Below are 20245 nucleotides of genomic sequence, written 5' to 3'. Positions count from 1 at the left end.
AATTCCCTCAGCACGCCGCCCAGAGCCTGGTAGTCTGCCATCAGGTGATCGGGGGTTCTCCTGGCTGCATCATTAGTACCCACATGGACAAGGTTTTTAAGGCGTGGTTCAACAAAGCCCTGGCTGGAACAAGCTAGTTGGAGATGGTCCTATTTGGAGCAGGGGTTGGACTAGATGACCTCCTGAGGTCCCTTCCAACCCTAATTTGCTATGATTCTGTCATAAGCTTGTAAGGTTTTGCTATCCATGCATACACTTATACCTATCCCTTAATCTTGTTAAATTATTGTCTTCAGTAAGTTCCTTTGGCAGTGAGTTCCAGAGTTTAATCAAATGTTCTGTGTAAAATGATTTTCCTCTTACTAGTTTTGAATTTCCCATTTTCTGATGTCTTGGATGTTGTAGTTGTTGCCATAGTACTTAAAAAGTCCTCATGTTCTTGTGTTCTGAACTAGGCTGTAGGTCTACACCAGGGGTATCAAACTGACAAGCTGGTTGTCAGGCTGGATTGGATTCACAGACCAGCTCTGCATGCTGGATCCAGCGTATGGGGCCAATCAGGCACAGGCATCTCATGCAGCACGTGGCCCAGACCCGACTTGCATGCTGCGTACACCATGTACCCCAGCCATAACCTAAACTTCCCCTGAAGAAACTTCAGACCATTTGTTCTTGTTCTGTTACCTGCCACCACTGAGAACAGTCTAGCTCTATCTTCTTTGGAAGCACCCTCCAGCTAGTTGAAGGCTGTTATTGAATCCCTCCTCAGTCTTTTCTTCTGCAGACTAAATAAACCCAGTGCCCTCAGCCTCTCATTGTAAGTTATGTGCCCAGCCCTCCAACCATTTTCATTGCCCTCCACTAGACTCTCCAATTTGTCCACATTATTTCTATAGTGGGGGGCCCGAACCTGGACACAGTACTCCAAATGTGGCCTCACCAGTACTGAATAGAAGGCAATAATCACTTCCCTCTTCTGGCAACACTCCTACTAATGCAGCCCAGTATTCTGTTAGCCTTCTTTACAGCAAGGGCACACTGTTGGCTTATATTCAGCTTATTGTCCACTGTAACCCCCAAGTCCTTTTCTGTAGAGCTGCTGTTTAGCCACTCAGCCCCCAGCCTGTATTAGTGCATGGGACTGTTTTATCCTAAGTGCAGGACTTTGCACTTGTTCTTATTGAACTTCATGAGATTTTTTTTGGTCCAATCCTCCAATTTGTCAAGGTCTCACTGAATCCTAGTCTTACCCTCCAGCATATCTACTACCCCCGCAGCTTGGCATCATTCACAAACTTGATGAGATTGCACTTCATCCCATCTTCCAGATAGTTGATGAAGGTATTGAACAAAACCAGCCCCGAGGCTGACCCCTGGGGCACTCTACTTGATGCTGGCTGCCAACTAGACATTGAGCCATTGATTATAACCCTTTGAGCCTGACAATCCAGCTAGTTTTCTCTCCCCCTTAGAGTCAATGCATCCTTCCAAACAACCCATATTTGCTTAGCTTGCTTGCGAGAATGCTGTGGGAGACCGTATCGAGAGCCTTGCTGAAGTCAAGGTATATCGCATCCACTGCTCTCCCACATCCACAGAGCCAGTTCTCATAGAAGGCAATCCGGCTGGTCAGGTATGACTTGCCCTTGGTGAATCCATGCTGACTGTTCCTAATCACCTTCTTCTCCAAGTGTTTAAAAATAGACTATACCAAAGATTTTCAACAGGCCTATCCCATTTCATACTGGAGCTCTGAGCAATCATACATAAAATGCAACTCCTCCTCTTCTTCTCCCCTGCCTGTCCTTCCTGAACACTCTATATCCATCCATGAGAGTGCTTCCGTCATGCGAGCTCTCCCACTAAGTCTCTGTTGTTTCAATCATATCATAGTTCCATGACTGCAAGGGCTTCCAGTTCTTCCCACTTGTTCCTCAGGCTCTGTACATTTGTGTACAGACATCTGAGGTAACTAGCTGATTGCCCTACTTTGTCAGGAAGAATGAGAGCATTTCCCCTGTTGCCCCCTCCTATTTCTATTTCCTCCAGGTCAGCTGCTTCCCCACTTACCTTCAGGCTTTGGTCTCCATCCCCCAGTGAATCTAATTTAAAGTCCTCCTCACTAGGTTAGTGAGCCTGTCTGTGAAGATGCCCTTCCCTCTCTTCATCAGGGGATCCCATCTCTCCCTAGCAGTCCTTCTTGGAGCAACATCCCATGGTCAAAGAAGCCATCTGCACAGCCATGCATTGATCTGCAGAATGTGTCAGAATTGATCTGCAGAATGCTCCTACCCAGGATTTTCCCTTGACCACAAGGATCAAGAAGAACACCCTCTGAGCCCTTCACCCTTGCACCCAGAGCCCTGTAGTCATTTTTGATCTTCTCAGGGTCCCCCGGCAGTGTCACTGGTGCCAGCATGGATGAGCACCGTGGGGGAAAATGTCAGAGGGCTGGCTGAGTCTTAGAAATTCTTCCATGAGATCTCAGATCCAGACTCCAGGTGAGCAACAGACCTCTCAAGACAACAGGTCAGGCTGGCTTCTGTCACTGACAGAAGGGAGTCACCCACCACCACCAACCCTTGCTTCCTCTTTGTGGCAGTGATCCTCCTAACCTTAGGGAGGCCTGGCTTGGCCTATTCCTCTGACAGAACATGCTCCTTCTCCTCTGTTGCTAGGGCTCTATATCTGTTCTCCAGGCAAATGGCTGTAGGTGAGGATGAGAACTTCTGCTGGCTGCCAGAGGCCACAAGCTTCCAGCTTCTAACTTCCTGGAAGTCCATTTCCTCTTTCTTCTCCAGTGCTGCCCATGGCAGCCCTTTCTCTGCAGTCCTAGAGGTCTCCTTCAGCATCAAATCAATGAACTGCTCATGGCAGAGGATGTTTCAGAGCCTTGCCACCTTCTCCGGTAGCTCTCTTACCTGCTCCCGGAGGGACACCCCTAAGAGGCACTGCTCACATCACAGGCCATCCTCCCACCTGTCTGTCACTAGAAGGAACCTGCCAGCCACAGTCCTCACAGCGCCAAACCAGGACCTGGGTGGAAGCCTCAATAATGAGCAGTCCTGCCTGAACAGACACCTCACAGGTGCAAGCAGAGGAAGAGCTGGCAGTGGCACTGGCTCTGGAATTGCAATGTCCTTCAGCCATCGTTCTGGATCCCTTAAATCCAATGTCTAACTCTTCCTGTCTCCCTCTTCAAGCAGACCTTCCCTAGCAAACTCCCTTGTGCTGGTGAAGTCACTCTGGGGTCATCCGTAGTAGCCACCCTCAAGCACACTGGAGACCAAGGTGCCATGGGTAGGAAGCCTCTGGAGAACCTTCTTTGTCACATTTCTAGGTTGGCTTATATAAAAAGGAATGGGTAGGCACAGCATGCCTGGGGCATGCCTTGGGGGAGCGAGGATGGTTCCTGCTGAGAATGCAGTGTAAACATACCCAGCAAGAAAGAAGTTCCTGCCCTACCTCACTACTAGCTTTTGGCAAATCTTGTTTGTCTAGTCTCTAAAACAATCCCAGTCTTTTCAGTCTTTCGTCTTCTGAACCATCGATCATTCTCTGCACTCTTCCATTCTGCAATATGCTTTTAGAGGCAGGAGGACCTGTGTTATAACTGAGAATTTGAAATGCTGCCAAACTTACAAAAATACAGGCGTAGTGGTAGTATTTTGTTAGCTTAATATGACAGCCCTTAGTTCTAATTAGTTCCTTTGAACCCTGAGTGGGGTGACTGTAATCATTCAGTTCAGCATCATAATAATAAAGACAGAATCTCTGATTCACATATGTTTTAAGGGAAACAAATCTTTTAGTTTTTAGTTAAACAGACGCATTAAAATGCTGTTCTGTTTTTTGGAGGGTTTTGTTTTGCTTTGGTTTTATTTTATTTAATTTTCATTAAAAACTGGGTGATTGTGTAACTGCTAACACAGTCTCATCTACAGGCCAGTGAGGGGAAAATGCCTACTGCTGCAAAGTAAAATTTGATGTTCCAGAGATGGTCTGTCAAGATTTTTGTGACCTGGCTGACAAAGATTTTTTTTTATTATTTTAAGAAACTAGGTCATGCTGGTTTCCAGTGCCTGTGCAGTTCTCCCAAGACAGAGCCCTTTTTTAGACACCTGAAATTGACCCTGATTAGAAATACCACTAAAGTTCCCTGGAGGTTACATCATACCCCAAACTTTATTTTTATTTTATTTTATTTTATTTTATTTTACTTTGGCCATTACACTGACTGTTTTCCACTTCCTGTTCACAGCTCAGTCTGCGGCCCACAGTTGCTGAGCTGCAGGCAAGAAGAATCCTACGTTTTAATGAGTATGTGGAGGTTACAGATTCCCCAGACTATGATCGCCGCGCAGACAAGCCATGGGCCAGGCTAACCCCCGCAGACAAGGCAAGGAGCAAATAGCAATTACTGTATAAGGGAAAATCTTAGTGCTTTAACTTTCCGAATGTTTCTCTCCCATCTGATTCTCAGTCCTTCCATGTTGGCAACATACATCTTCTAGAAGCAGTGAGACCGGACAATGCATTCATTGTCCACAGCTAGCAGAACCCACTCAGGTGCCTGTTAGAATTGCACTTGCAAGTGCAGTTTTGGCAATTAAGAGCTAAATATCTTTCATTTACAAATTGTTCCTAGGTAGTCAGAAGGTATATATGCACACCCTTGAATTTAACCGAAGTTTCTGTAAAGGCCTGCACACTGGCCCCCTTTGATCTACTTTTACAGCTCATTAGAGTGAAGTGTATTCTTAGAGGGATAGGCAAGCTCATGGTTATATGTTGGCACCTTCATTACTATTGTCAGATGATCAGCTGTATGCATTTTGCCTTCCACTCCCAAATCCTGTGTCTTTACCCCATAGACTAATTACATAGTACAGAAAACTTAAATGAATGAGAAGAGGGTCTGTATCGGAGAGGAAAAGGTTTTCCATGCCAGCCACAGATGAAAAGGGTTGTTCTGCACATGGATGCCATGCGTGTTTCTGTGCAATGGGGCATCCGAGTTTACTCACTGCTTTGAAAACAGGCCAGCCAGACAACTTCAAATGCGGAAAGAGCTGTGACTTAGAATACTTTTGTTTGTCAGCCAGTTTAACTTTTTTTTTCTGACTAGAGCTCAGGTTAACTGGTTTTTGTTCAGGGTCTGTCTGTGCCATATATTTGGAGACTCTGAAGATGGGTATATCTAAGCCTGATGAAAAGGGGAACAAGAATAGGCTGCCACCCATGCTACTACAGGTCTCAAACTTGTCTGGTGGTGACCATACTTCTGGTTGCATTTCCAGGCCCATGACTCACCTCCTGTAATTCAATTTCAGTCAGGCTCATAACCTCACTTGGAACCACAATTTCCAGTTTGGGTAACCACTATCATACTGCATCATAATCTCCCCAGTTGGTTTCATGGATGTTACACAGCAGAGAAATCAAAACTAAGCCCTATGAGGATAACCACATAGGAGGAGTTGTCACCCAATGCCATCTTCGGTCACTATGAATCTGAAAAGAATGACTGGATGAACTATAAAATGATTCATGTCCCGTTGCTAGTTTATGAAGGCAGCATCTCAGAATCAATAGCAACATAGGCCACTGAAAAATCATAGCGAATCCTCAAAGCCGTTTGCTGAATAGATACCTAACTGGTATGAAAAATGTTGCTTCCATGCCATGAAGGACTACTGCTGTCGACTATGTCTAAAATGCACAGAGAAGGGGGTATGTTGAATAGATTCATGTAAGGTTGGGGAGAAGGTGGAAGGAAAACACTCCCTGAATGTTGTATTTTTTATTGTACAAAGGTAGCAAATGGAAAGGTTGAGTTGTGCCATTAGAACTCTGAAAAGTTTGACCATTTTATTGTTATCCAAAATGTGTTTCCTTCAGGAAGCACTTTATTCTAGTAAATTGCCAGTTCCTCTGACTTTCTGGAGGGAATTAAATAAAACATTTTGTTTGCTTTTAATGACACATAAGAAGGAGATTTTTTTTTTCAGTACACAGCTCTCCTGTTCTTATTTCCTACCCCCCAAGGAAGAAATTGGCAGGACCTTTATAGTAGTAGTAATAGTTAGTTCTTCAACCACTGCATTGGGATCACATTTTATAAAAAATAGAAAATGTTGCATCATATTGGCTAGCACAAAACATACTTAGTTAAGTCCAGTGCTTTTTAACTGAGGACAGCTGCCTTCATTTACATGTCCACAGTGCAGATAGCACCTCCACTGTGGCAAACTACACTGGTACCTGGCATAGATAGCTGAAATCAGATCATCCCATCACATAGACAAAAGCAAGGTGGTCCGAGTGCCACATTACCAATAAAATAAGAGGGACTTGATGGTTGATAAGCTTTTAATAATTGTCAGTGGAGGGTTTTCACATGGGCTAGAGGCAGAAATTACACATAAAACAGTATAAGCATTCGGAAACCAGTTCAAATCTGTAACCCAACAGAAGTTCCGTACACATAAACCGCTTTCAAAATGGCCAAAACCAGTTTAATATAAACCTGGATGGATGTAGTATCAGGCTTAACTGATTTAGTTTAAATCAGTTTATTGAACTTCTGTCTTAGATCTTCTCCAGATTCAAGGTAACTCATAGTCTCCTGGCATCCCAGGATGCTTTGCACCTCCCCCACAAAACTCTGCCTCTCAGGGTGGCTGAACTAGCCTTGGCCCAAGCTGTCTAGTCCAACCCAGCAGGGAGGCATACTCTAGCATCCCCCAGCTTCTGGCCTGGGCCACTGTAAGCATGTGACTGCATTTCCAGAATAGGAAGTGATGTCTGTTTACTTGGTTATTGGCTCAATCTACACAGTTTGGCCTAACCTGTGAATGTTAAATAGGTTCAGCTGTGGGCTTTTTGAGTGTCTGTGCATAGTCTTGGAAGTAATCCGCTCATTTCTGGCCTAATAATTGAAAGTCACTTACCATCTGAAATTTTTTTTTTAGCTTCTATCCATTTTATAATGAACAGGTACTCACAGTGCCTGTCTTCAATATAGGAGGGGGAGAAAGGAGGGAAGGAAGCTCAGGCTGTGGTTTGCCCCTTCCCCACCTTCCCATCCTGAAAAGCCAAGGGAGGGAGGCTGCAGACACATAGCCGGTTCCAAACTGGAGCTCGATTTCCCACCCACCCCCTCTTTCCCCCAGACCCAACAGAAAATGTCTGTTGGGTTGGGGGAGCGGGGGTGTTGCTGTAACTCATGGCACTCCCTGTAAAGTGCCATGAGTTATAGCAGGAAGCTGCATGTCTGTCAGCACCCAGAGACTCCCGATACTTGTTCTCCTTCCCCTGCCTCACCTGGAGACATACTCTGTAGGTCAAATTGAAACACATCAGTGGGAAAGAAGCACTGCACCAGTTTTGTGGGTTCACAACTTTCTCGTCTCAGCTAGCAATATGACATATGCTTAAAAATTGTATTATATCCGAGCTATACTTCTATCCCTACTATTAAAGCAGCCGTGTGCTACATATCACTGGGTGTTAATCAAGACCAGCTTCTGCTGAAACATAGGTTTTATCATTAATGAGTCACAATTTTGGTGACGTGTAATATTATCACACTGTTACACTGCCCTATCTTGAAAGATACGCATTCTTAATAAGATGCCTTTTTCAAGTATTACTGAAGTGATGTTGCTTCTATTTAAAATAGTGAAAGGGAAGAGAGAAAAGCGAGAGAATAACCTGTATCTCACTGAATCATGAGGGTATATAATGCATGAGGGTATATAATGTCATATGTTGTAACCAGAACCCTTTATAGTAGTACCTGTGTGTTTAGAGCGCTGACCTTTTAGAAAATTATATGGCTTACCTGGTGAAGTAAATTGATTACTACTTTTTACATAGGCAACAAGAATTGACATTTTGAAGTGTGTTGAATTTCTGCTGTTCTCTTATCTGCCAGCTAAAAACACAGGCCGGGAATGTCCAAACACTTCATGTCATTTTACATAAAATTGATCAAACTGAGTGACTGATTTCTATTTGAGAAGTAACATTCATCTTGCATTCCTGAACTCATGTCTCCAGTCAGGAGATATAGGAAGCCTGCTGTCTGCACAATTGCTAGGCATGACAGGTGACTCATCCGCCCCTCCAGGGCTATATACTGCGATAATCTGTTTGCGGATGCATACTAAACAGGTGGCTGTCAAAGGTGACAGATTCCCTTTCCCTGCCTCCTTTGTAGCAAGTTCTGTCTTTCAGTGGGGATTTTTTTTTCTGTCCTAAGAAATTTTCTAATGTTAAAAAAAAAAAGTGTACTTCTCTAAATAACCATAATTAAAAGAGTCATTTGTTCTGGAATTAAAAGTATGCCAGAATTGTGGAGTTATGAATGGACTTTAGTGAAGGGTGAATAGAAAATAATAGAGGCTAACATACTAAGCACTCACAAGGAGTAAATCCTTGTTCCTGTATGTTGCTTTCTAAGTGTTGACCTTCCTTATGTTTGTGTTTGCTTTTTTATTATTGTTAGGCAGCAATACGGAAGGAACTGAATGAATTTAAAAGCACAGAAATGGAAGTACATGAAGAAAGTCGACAGTTTACAAGGTAAGTAGATGTACCTTTTCCAAAAGGCCAAAAGAAAATAACCATGATATATGGTAGGCTTGGCCCTTCTAAGATTGGCAGTGATAATACTTTGCAACAGATTATTTGAAGCTTTTCAGGCAGGATTTCATTTTTGCTGATTAAAATCATAGAGATTAACCACTGGATTGGGCAGAATGGATCAAATTCTAAATGGGAAAGATTGTTTTGAAATCCAAAAAATAATCCTTCCACACTGATTTCATTGAAATCAGCATAAACCAGATGAAATTAAGAACCTGCATGTGTGTGAGACCTGTTCCCACAGACCATTAGGAGGTGCTCTCAGCGTGAGAATCAAGACAGTGGTCTGGCAAACCTCACAAAGTTCTTCATCAGTCTGGCAACTAACAGAGCTGCATACCCATTTTATTCAATGACGATTTAATGGAAAAACAGCAGAGGAAGCAGAGGCCAAGACCCAGAGCACCCATCCTTTCATAGCAGGCCACATAATAAGGCTGATTGCACTGGCCACATAATAAGGCTGACTCACTTTCCTGTCCTACAGATCTTCTCCTCCTGGCTGTCCAGTGGCCCACCTTCAAGAGGCAGGGAGGAAGGTACTCTTGGTCCTGCCCATTCCACAGCCTATTGGTGAGAGCATTTTCCTAGGACGTAGCAGATGTGGGTTCAAACCCCCTCAGGCTGAGGATGCGGGGTTGTCTGAAACCTATGTCTCCCAGGTCTTGGGAAAATTTCCTAACCCATAGGCTACTGAGCTAAAAGGCAGAAGAGCCCTTGTTTTCCTTTCCATCAGACAGGTGTTGATCTCTTTTTTACTCCATGTTTCAGGGACTAAACAGATTTATGTGCCTTCTGAGGTAGAACAGGATTGCAACACAGTGGCCATAGGAGATCCCTTCTGAGCATGCCCAGAAGGACAAGTCCAGTTGCACAGGTGGGGGTAGGATCTAAAATCTTTATAAATGGTTCTAAGTGCTATTTGCATGTCTAATTTTAGGATGCTAAGTAGCACTTAGCCACCAAAGGGGAGAATTGGTTTTGAGTCCAGATCTGGAAAATCACTATCTTCTAAACCCCAAAGTGTGACCTTTGGACCAAACATAGCCCAGAAGTCCCTTTGATATAGCTAGTGGCCAGTAACATTTTTTTTGGACGGTACCAAGGGTTCCCAAAGTTTGGCCCACAGGCTAAATGCAGCCAACAGGTCCGTTTGTGGCTGCCAGGACTGCCCCTTTGAAATGGCTCTTCAGGGGCAAAACTTTGGGAATCCCTGATCTAAACCCTATTTCCTCATCCTACATTTAAATGATGCACAAATACCTACAGTGTTTAGTGCTTATAATTTGGGATTCTAGTTCCACTTGTGGTGAAATTGGATTGCTATGAGTGTGTACTTGATAGAAGTAAAAGGGAGGAAGAGGACAATGACCCTCACACCTTTTAACCCAGTGGCCAGTACACTTACCCAGAGACTGCCTCAGACATTTTTTTTCTGACAGTTAAGGCCAGGAAAGTAGCCTGGACTGAACTGACCAGCGAAGTGGTTTAATTCCACTCCGCTCCCTGTCCCACTGGCAGGGACCTGAGTTGGGGTCGGTCAGGTGCTCCCCCCTTTCTGCTGCAGTGGTGGGGCTGGGCACAGCCAGACTCTGGCCGACATGGCCCCTTGAGGCAGAGGAGGCAGGGAGGGGGTTATTCCCCCCTCTGCCTCCTCTGCCCCTGGGGGACCGTAGCTGGGATCTGCCTGCCCCAGCTGCTGCTGCTTGCTCCCTGCTTGAGGCAAGTGGCAGAATAAGCCCCCTCCTGCCCCTTCCACCAGACACCAGAGGGAGGGGAGAATAACCCCCCTCCCTGCCCTCACCTAAGGGGACCTGCTGGTCAGGCTCTGGGGCAGGGTTATTCTGCCGTCTGCCCCCAGGGCACCGCGGTGGAGTTTGCCTGCCACCACTGCCGTCATTCGCTCTGTGCCCGGGGCAAGCGGTGGAATAAGCCCCATCTACCCCGGATGCCGGAGGCAGGAGGGGGCTTATTCTGCCACTTTCCCTGGGCATAGAGTGAGCGGCAGTGTTTGTGGAGGTCAGACCCTGCTGCAGTCCCTCAGAAGCAGAGGGGAGAATAACCCTGTTCCCTGCCCCCAGCCTAAAGGGCCTTGCTGGCTGGCACCTAGCTCCACCCCCTGGAGCGGTGAGGGGGGGAGCGAACATGATGAGGGTAGTAGGGGAAGGGGTAGGAGGGTGCTTATACCACCTCTTGCCCCAAGCAGGGAGCGAGCAGCGGCAGTTGGGGTTGGCAGACCCGGCTGTGGTACCACAGGAGCAAAAGGGGTAGAGGGGGGAGTAACCCCCCTTCCTGCCCCCTTTGCCTCAGGGGGCCATGCTGGCCAGTGTGTGGCCATGCCCAGTCCCACTGCTGCAGCAGCAAGCAGGGGGAGCTCCCGGTGGACCCAGGCTTAGGTCCCTGCTGGTGGGACAGGGAGTGGGGAAACCTTTTTTTTTGCACCGGTCCTGGAAGCACTGCAATACCAGGTCAATGCATGGAGTGGATGGAGCACGCTCCGGTTCCACCACCCAATACCAAAAAGAATCTGCTCAATATAGACCTCCTATGGAGGACATATCAGAGACAAGTACCCTGGGGAGCTCGCCTACGTGGTCACGCTGCTTCCCCTGCCAGGTAAGTCACTGGCCAGTTCAGTCCAGGCTACTGCTTGGGCTGGCCATGCCCCCACCGTTGGACCAGTCAGCAGAGAAATGCAGGTTGGTGCTGGTGGGAGGTGGGGGGGCAGGAGGGAATAAACTTCTTCCCTGCTCCCTTTGGGATCAGTGTCTGTCCAGACCCCGCCCCAACCTGTCCCTGGCTGGGGACCAGAGTGTCAGGGCCAGCCCTGCTCTGCTGGAGCAGAGAGCCCAACCTAGAAAGCATGCTGGGATGCTGGGGACTCTAGTTTAACTTAAACCAGGAAGGGGTCTGGGACAGACATTGCATAATCCAGTTTGACCCAAATCAGTTAAGTTTGATACTACATTCAACCAGGTTTATCTCAAACCAATTTTGCCCATTTTGAAACTGGTTTATGTGCACTGAACTTATGTTCTGTTATAGGTTTAAACCAGTTTCTCATCACTTAAACTGGTTTATATGTAATGTCTGTCCTAGCCCATAAGTCCAGCCAGACAAGCTGTATAAAGAATAGCATGAGGAATTGCTGCATGAGAAATAGCAAGCTGGAAAAGTATCTGTCCTCATTTTCTCTGATTAGCTTGCAACAGAAAGAAGTGATTATGCTAAATAAGCAAAGAAATGATAGAGAAAAATTATTGTTAGTAAGAGCAGAAGCAGCCCCCAGACACTGAGAATCACTTGCAATGCTGGAGGTAAGAAAAGAGGTTGAATCTCCATGATGCTGTTTTGTTAAAAGAAATATTACTGATGTAACTCACTACTAACCTTGGAGTGGAAAAGCAAAAATTTAAATTTAGCTTAATAGAACCATGGACAAGTGACTCAAGAGCAGAGAATAAATTATTCATTTTTAAAAAATGAATCACTGAGGAAATACAAAGTAAAAGTGATTTGCAGTGGCAGCTGGTCAGAACAGATTTACTTATGAAATTATTGGTAGGATGAAAAGATAAGGGAACTGTTTATTATAGCTGCTAATCTGTTTCCACAGCTCTCTAGCATTGCCCACATTTGATACTGAGCTGTAAAGAAGAAAGCCGTTGACATTTATTTGTCCATAATGTATTATAATGCATAAGGATTAAAGCTTTCCTTTTGGTCCTGATATTTTTTTTTGGGATTACATTAGAAATGGTGTGAGGAAACAAGAAAGTAGATTCTTCCAAAAAAAACAAACCCAAACCTTCAGACTTGGGAAGGTGATAATAGTTAATATTTATAAAGTGCACCTAATAATAATTCATGTATCAGTACTTTTAAAACTCCTCACTCTCACACAAGATTCATCCTTAACCTCTGCAGTTGTTAAACATCATTCTGATCAATACAGATAAAAAGCATACCTCTGCCTTTACAAGACACCATATTCTTCCAGTTGTTTACATAGCATGTGAATATCAAGTTTTGCATTTTGCCCTTATTTGAAAAAATCATATAAATATGAAGGGTACAATATCATGGTGGCCTGTCTTGTTTTGCCAGGAAATGTCTCCATGTGTCAGAAAAAACATATGATTTTATCTACCCAAACTGAGAGATTTTGTCTCCTTTGGATGAACTATTCATAATATTATTTTTAAAGCAGATGCTTCTTTCATTTTTTTTCATGGGTGTGTGTCCCTGTCAAACAATTTAAACCAAACTTCTTAAGTCTGATGATAATTTCATTACCTGGCATGGGGGGCTTGTCTTAAATTTTAGTTGGCACAAATTACTGCTGCTAAGGAATAACTGTGTTAAGTCAAAGGAAATAAACCAGTGTCATGTCATTGTCAGGTCCTATGCCATTACTGAATGAAACAACATCTTTGTATTTGATTTCCTATTTCAGATTTCATCGCCCATAATTATTTGACAGTATCCTTTGTTTATATACTAATTTCCTTTGGGGAAATCATTGCGTCCTGAAGACCTAAGATTGCACTGGAACTGGATCAAGTGTGAGTGTGTGTTGCAGCTTATCCTAAGGTTAATGAAGGATGTGGCTCTCATCTTCGTCACAGAACCAGAGTTTTGACTGGGAGGAGAACCCAGAAAAAGTATTCCTTTTTAACTAACCAGCGTTTTGATGGTAAGAGAGACTGTCTTCCTGTGACAAGCTCGTGTGGATAGTCAAATGATTTTTCGTCTGAGCTTGATGAGACAGGAATTGCTGAAGACAATCGTTTGGCAGCCTGTTGCCAGGCACTCATCAGACTTTATACCATGGTGACTGAGGGAAATTGTGTGGAACAGGAAGAGTGAATGAGAGCGAGAGAGAGAGGGAGTGTGTGAAAGAGAGTGAGTGAGATTTCATGTGTCAGTTAACAGAGAAAAAGTTAGATCAAAGGTAGCAAATTCTTTATGGAACAGTTTTAATGATATATTTGGTCAGTGGAAGGAGAAAGTTTGTAAATCCAAGAGCTTGAGCAACTGCACTTATGTTTTTTGAGAGATCTCAGCCTCTCTCACCAAGGCAGTAAACCATCAAGTCCTAATTTCGTAAGTACTTTAGTGAAATACAGTCATTTTTGTGGTGCCAGTGAACCCAGTTGCCAGAAATTACTCTTGGTATAATTCAGATGTATTTTTTAAAATTCTGACAAGCATGCTTGAAGAAAATACATTGAATGCTCATATAGAATAGCTAAATATGCTTTTCATTTTTAATGCCATTATACCTTGGATCCTCCCTGATTATGCATCAGAATTAAATGGGCAGGATTATAAGGCAAAATGTGATGTGATGAGTGCAATGAAAGGATTCAGGTTTAAAAATACTCCTTTGTCTGTTGCTCCACTTACTGTCAAAAAGGTGGTATGAGCCTCTGTGGCAGACAGTATTGACAATCGTAACATCATTTGAATCCAAAACTGAAATCAGGCATAGATTTCCTTACAAAGGTTAGGCAACCACTTCTTAGTTTAAGAGCTGTGTTAGATGGATCCCTTGGATTGCTTCTGGAAAGAATTAACTTGTGGATCAATGCGTCTTCAACAAGGGCCTTGTAAAGGCTACAGAAAATCCTTAAAATGTCTACAGCCTATTTTTGTTGTGTGTGAAGAATGCTTCTTAGCTCTGCAGTTTTTTATACTATCTTGGAATTGTATTTGTGAATACAGTACTATTAAAATTAAATGGTATGGAGTATGAAAGGCAATATGTGCTTTTGTTATGTTGCCCTAAGGCCAATTACAAGCCTATGGCATTGTTTACACTAAGAAATTCTCTGTCTTTCTTATATAGCACTTATTTATCCTTTGATTAATGTACACAATGATTTTTCTGGGCCTGGAATTCATGTAAGCATACATGTAATGCAGTATTACAGTATATATACTATTTATCCTTTTTAATGTGTGTACATATTACAATTTATTTTTGTCTTTCATGTGCCCTGTTTAGTTTCTAATTATGAAAAATGAGTATTTTTTTCAGGCAATAAAAGTTCTGTGTAGTGATTTTTACCTCAGAACCTGTAACAGATTCTTGTGGAGTGTTTTTAGTGTATAAACTTAAAGATTGTTGTTTTAGATGTCAGCCTAAAGGCAGGAATGCAATTAGATGCTAAAATTAGATTGCACTCTTTACTGATATTTACAAGGCCAGGTTTACGTAAATGTGATGGATTATTTTAGTAAAGAGCATTCAAGTAACAGGAAGGTGCTTTTCATCAGCTGGCGTTCTATTTCTTTTTAAATAGGTTGATGCAAACATTTTAAGGAAGTAGGTTGATGTGACCTACAGAAGCACTTATATTTTATGAAAAACCCTACAGAATCATGGGTATGAACCCCTAAAATATCAGTAACCCAGTGAAACAACCACTTATAAGCTTGCAGAAAGTAAAAATAACATCATTCCACCTTAAATGCAGTCAGTTAGATGTTTTAAGAACAATTAATAGGAAACAATTTAGGGTCTGCAATGCCATCATTTTGTAAATGGAAAAGCATCATTTTTTACATCAAGGAAATAATGAAGATGTATTTGCTCACACTAACTGATAGAGAAATGCACAGACCATAAGTTTTAAGTTTTTTAGTCAGTACCTCTATATAATCCCTTATTTTGAGAATTTAAAACCAACCTTAAAAATGTATCTTGGATTGAAACTTGGCAGAACAACAAGACTGTGTTTGGTTCTTTGTTGCTAAACTTAAAAGGAAAGTACTGTGTAAGTGCAAGGTTTACTGTTTTGACTCAGAGTTATATAATGCTTACTTAAAAAAAAATAAATGATACAGATGACTGGTTTGACTGGTCCTTAATATGGGCAAGATATCACTTTTACAGTTTTTAAGAAAGTAGCCAATATATTATATCTGGAGAAGTAGTTGTTGCACGTGCCTAGTAAGAATCTCTCAAAATGGGGACTCTTAGATCCCTTAAGTGTGTTGCTGAATCAGAACAACACACCATATGGTTTGTATTATACAAGCACAACCATCTAACCCTAGACAAGTATTTTCTTCTCTACTGTAAATAGCAAATGGGGTGAAGGCCAAAAGCTGTAAGAATCTTCCCAAGCAATAGAAAAGTTAAGGAGATTCTAATGTGTCACAGTGATGGATGAACCAAGTTACTTTTGCCATAAAGAGCTGTACCGCTTCAAATTTCAGTGATGCCTCATGATCATTTGTTATTGGTTGCCTCGGTAGCTTTTTCAACTGCTCTCATCACCAGTGAAAAAAGGATATGGTGCATTCCTAAGCTTTTAAGTGCAGGCTGCCTGCAGCTCAGATAGGAAATAAGAAGGTGAGTTCTGCAAAAGGAAAAACTAGCTGGGGAGGGCTAAGATGGCAGTTCTTAAAGCAGAAAATGAGAGTGAATATGAAAAGAGGGGAAAAGATCCCACCCTGGTGGACTCTGGTTAGAAGAAATGGGTAATATGATCAATGTGATTATTTGTTTGCTTGTTTTAATTTCTGTCCAGCTGGAGTATTAATAGAAATCTGCGGTAGGGCATTTGACTACATCTTACTCATCTGTATTGTGTTCAGCAATGTGACCAGATATGAATATATAGTATACGCTCATTGTAACAAACCTCCATGGGACCAGGAGAATAATTCATTAAACAAGTTGTTCACTGTAATTGGGTTAGTCCATTCGCTGCATCAGAAAAGTGAAAAAAAATGCTTGTTAAAAGTAGGGGGGGTTATAAGCAGGGTTTGTTATAAAAACTTCTAATGAGGGTGTGTTCTGTGTGTGTTTGTGCATGTGTGTGTACAAACAAACAGACATATATGCACATGAGACTGGAGTACTTGTTTCAAAATTCTCAGCTTTATACCATATTCTGATCTCACTCTTGGAGGCCTCAAGCCAAACATAGGATTGGGTCCTAAATTCTTGTTTGCAGATGAGATTGAAGTGGTTCCAAAGGAGTCTAGCATCTGAGATGAAAATTGCATCTCCTTGAACATGAACTGACAGGTTTAAAAAAAAATCTGTTTCAACCCCCAAATACTTAATCGGTATACATATAGACTAAGATAATATAAATACACATTTTAAGCCAAGTAGCTTAGCTAAAGCTCATTTCAGATCAGGGCCCAAGTTATCAGGGTGGTCTCTCTGAAGTCAGGAAGACTTGCTCAGAGCAATCAGCCGTATCATGGCTTGTTTGCAGAATCAGGAGCTAAGTTTAAGGTTCCTCGTGTCCCCCGCTGTAGCTGACATCACTGACTCTTGGAAAAATACAAAGGCTGAAGGTAATGGAGCTCCATTTTCTGCTTTGATGATACTTGTGTCCATTATTACAGAAGGAATACTGAACTCAATCGCTTTCTGGTAAAAATCTTTTCAGACCAATTCTAGAGTATGTTTATTGGCAATCAAAAAGAAAGGTGTGAAGAAAAAACATCCTCAAAAGTCAAAGGTTGTCTCCCATTCTGAGCAAGATTCTAATCTTAGCTTCATCAATATCTTGTCTTCATTCAAGAGAAAAACTCTCACTGCTATTAATATTACAACCATGTCAGAGAACTTAGTTGCAGCAGGACTGCAAATTAACCTCACAACAAATCTGGTTTGAGCAACAACTTATTGTATTATAAAATACAGATAAGGTCCATTCAGCACTACAGACTGGAATACTGATGTAAATCTGATAACCACAGAACTCAGTGGAAATACTCTCATTGACTTTGGTAGACGCTGCTTTTAAGCAGTTTGAACCAATGACGTCTGAGCAGTTTGAACCCTTGTGTGATTGAACCTGTAATAGAGATGGGACTTAAAACTGCCATACCAGAAAATCAAAATATTCTTAACATTACTTTTAACACTTTCTAATTCAGTATTTTGAATTAAAATCCAGCATCTACCAGCATTGGATGTCCTGCTATATCACAAGAGCATCGTTTCATGCTTTAACATCCTTTGTATATGTATCTCAAAGAGCTTGATCTATGCAGCTGCTAGAAGTTAAAATGGAAGCATGCTCAAGATGAAAAACAAAAACATTTGCCTCCTCCCTTTAGGAGTTCCTGTATTTAGCTCCACAATGTTCATTTTTATAAAATAAAGCACAGTGTAATAATGTTGGGACCCCAATTTTAGCTGTTGGAGGACAAGAATATTTAGAGAACCAGTTATGAAAGGTAGAATTGTGTTGTTAATAAAATATTTTAAAGATTAAATACAAAGAAAGGAAAGGTAACCCCTTTTGAAAAGCCTACATTTATTCTGTTTGAAAAGTGATATTTAAAAAAAAACTTATGAAAGTACAGATAAAAAGAGACACAGAGGGATTCAGTAAAAAGAGCACGTTTCACTGTAATATTATGAGAGGTTTCTATTTGTTAATGTTAATGATTAATAAGGTCTTGTTTTATTTTGCCAGTGTCTACAACCTGCTCCAAGACTTTAAAGGAAATAGAACTCATAGCTACCAGGAAGTTGTTTTCTATTATTTTCATCCAAAAATAAATATTGCATTGTGTAGCCACAAAGGAATTAAAGATATACCATGTATATTTTTATTCTCTCATTCATTTTTTATTCGAAGTCTTTCAGTAATATGTGAAATATAACCACAGTAAAACACTTTAATGACAAAGTAAAATCATACAGGACATAGCTTCTTGTCTTTTGACTAGTTTGTGCGATGGTATATGGATTTATAACCTGTATAAATTTTGGAATTAAAAAACCTGTTTGGATCATTATTTTAGCTGGTATGACTTTGAGCAAAACAAAAATATCATGCTTAAAATATACCTACGTTAGTTAGTATCCCACTCTTTTTTTTATATAAAAAGCTAATTTACTGTCTTTTAAATAAGGCACTCTGAATTTTTATTATTCTAAAAGATAAAATGAAACCTGTATGAAATACAAAGTTAAATTCAGGCAAGATATTGAACCAGCACAGCCCATGTTGCTATATACGAAAGAGCCAATAGCTTTTCACCACATTTTAATTTTTTTTCCTTACAGAACAAATACTCTGGGTATCAACACTGGCTGGTTAATATCAATATGCCAGATATTCACTAGTTTTTGTGTAAAACTAACAAAAGGGAATTCTTTTTCACAAGGCAGGTAATTAAAGTGTATAACTCATTGCCACCAGAAGTTGTGGAAACTGTCAGTTTAGCTAGACTCAGAAAGGAACTGAACAAATTCTTGGAGAAAAGGGGCATCAGTAGCTATTGAGCATGGGAATTAGGGATACAGCCTCTGAATTAAACTGCCAAGACCTTAAATGCTGGAAGCTGTGAGCAAGGGACAGTGGAAAAAAAATCCCTGGTCATGCCCAGTTTGGTCTCCCTTTCAGCATCCACTCTCTACCACTGAGACACAGGACACTGGGCGAGATGGACCTATGGTCTGACCCAGTACATGGCAGTTCTTATGTTCTTGCTAGTATTCGCTGTGATAGACTTGAAACACTTCACAGTTAGGACAAATTCCTGCTCATGTGACTTTTTCCATGGAAGTCCTCTGAGAGATTTCTAAGAGATGATTCCCATGAGAAGGGCTTGAAAAATTAGGCAGTCGTTAAAATGATGGGAAAAAATAAAACTATTCATGCCTGACATCCAGCTAAAGCTAGTAGTAGAGTTTCTAGAGGGCCCTATTTGATGCTATCAAAGTCAATGGGAGTTTTACCATCAATTTCACTATGAGCAGGATTGGACCTACGGTGAAATCTTGGCCCCATCAGAATTTTTACATTGACTTACTGGGATCATGATTCAACCACAGAACATAAATCAAGATCACTGAATTATATATACTATCAAGCAACAGGCAGTTTTGAAACTTTATTTTATCTTCATTATTTTATTAACTGGATTAAAAACAGAAAGTGTTCAAAGTATTCTGCATAAATGTTGCCAAAATTCCATATTTGAAACAAAAAAGAAAACAGCAAACAGTATTAAAGATTTATTTCTCTATTGCCTTGCATGGTGAGCTGTCATTACTACCCATTCAATTGCACCTGCTCAGAACTGTAGCATTTTGCACATACTTCCCCCAGAAATAAATCACCATACAAGATGCAAAGCAGTGAAGAATCAAGAGCTCAGTTTTTAAACTTGTATAGAGAGTGCTTTTAAGACACTGATGCAGCCTTTTATACCACAGCAGCTCTGGTTAAAATGGCAACTTTGATGAAAATATCAGGCAAAATGAATTTAAAATGTCCAGCGGCTGATCTAATACTGCATATTGCACAGGTATATTGATATCTGTGAATATAAATAACTGGAACTGTACACTAATAAGACAAGTTCTTTTGGTCCTTTATCTGTACTGTAATATATATATATAATATTACACACACACACACACTCCATTACAATCATCTGAAAAAAGAGTATTATGGTTTCATATCGCACCAATATTTTCCTTGTGTTTGCTATTCTTATTTAACAAGCAAAACTGTGCTCTGACTAGTTGTACAATATTGTAGGATACGTTGCCTTGCACAATTCCAAGTGCCTTAGAAAAATGTTTAGCTCTTTGAAGCAT

General features: G+C 41.6%; 1 protein-coding gene across 4 annotated transcripts in view; it reads left to right on the top strand.

Moving 5' to 3' along the window:
* PHACTR2 (phosphatase and actin regulator 2) overlaps positions 1–16453 on the top strand; it is a 237490-nt gene extending 221037 nt beyond the window's left edge. For all 4 annotated transcript variants that reach the window (XM_019550147.1, XM_019550143.1, XM_019550146.1 and 1 more), the window contains 3 exons: positions 4262–4399; positions 8513–8589; positions 13109–16453. In XM_019550147.1, coding sequence (XP_019405692.1) covers positions 4262–4399; positions 8513–8589; positions 13109–13124 — 231 coding nt within the window. In that variant the 3' untranslated portion in view covers positions 13125–16453. The remainder of the gene's footprint in view (positions 1–4261; positions 4400–8512; positions 8590–13108) is intronic.
* The last annotated feature ends 3792 nt before the right edge of the window (positions 16454–20245 follow it).

This window comes from Crocodylus porosus, unplaced genomic scaffold (genome assembly GCF_001723895.1).
Source record: "Crocodylus porosus isolate Cpor-Errol unplaced genomic scaffold, CroPor_comp1, whole genome shotgun sequence".
Taxonomy (NCBI): Eukaryota; Metazoa; Chordata; order Crocodylia; family Crocodylidae; genus Crocodylus; species Crocodylus porosus.
This window is presented reverse-complemented; position numbering and strand designations above follow the sequence as displayed.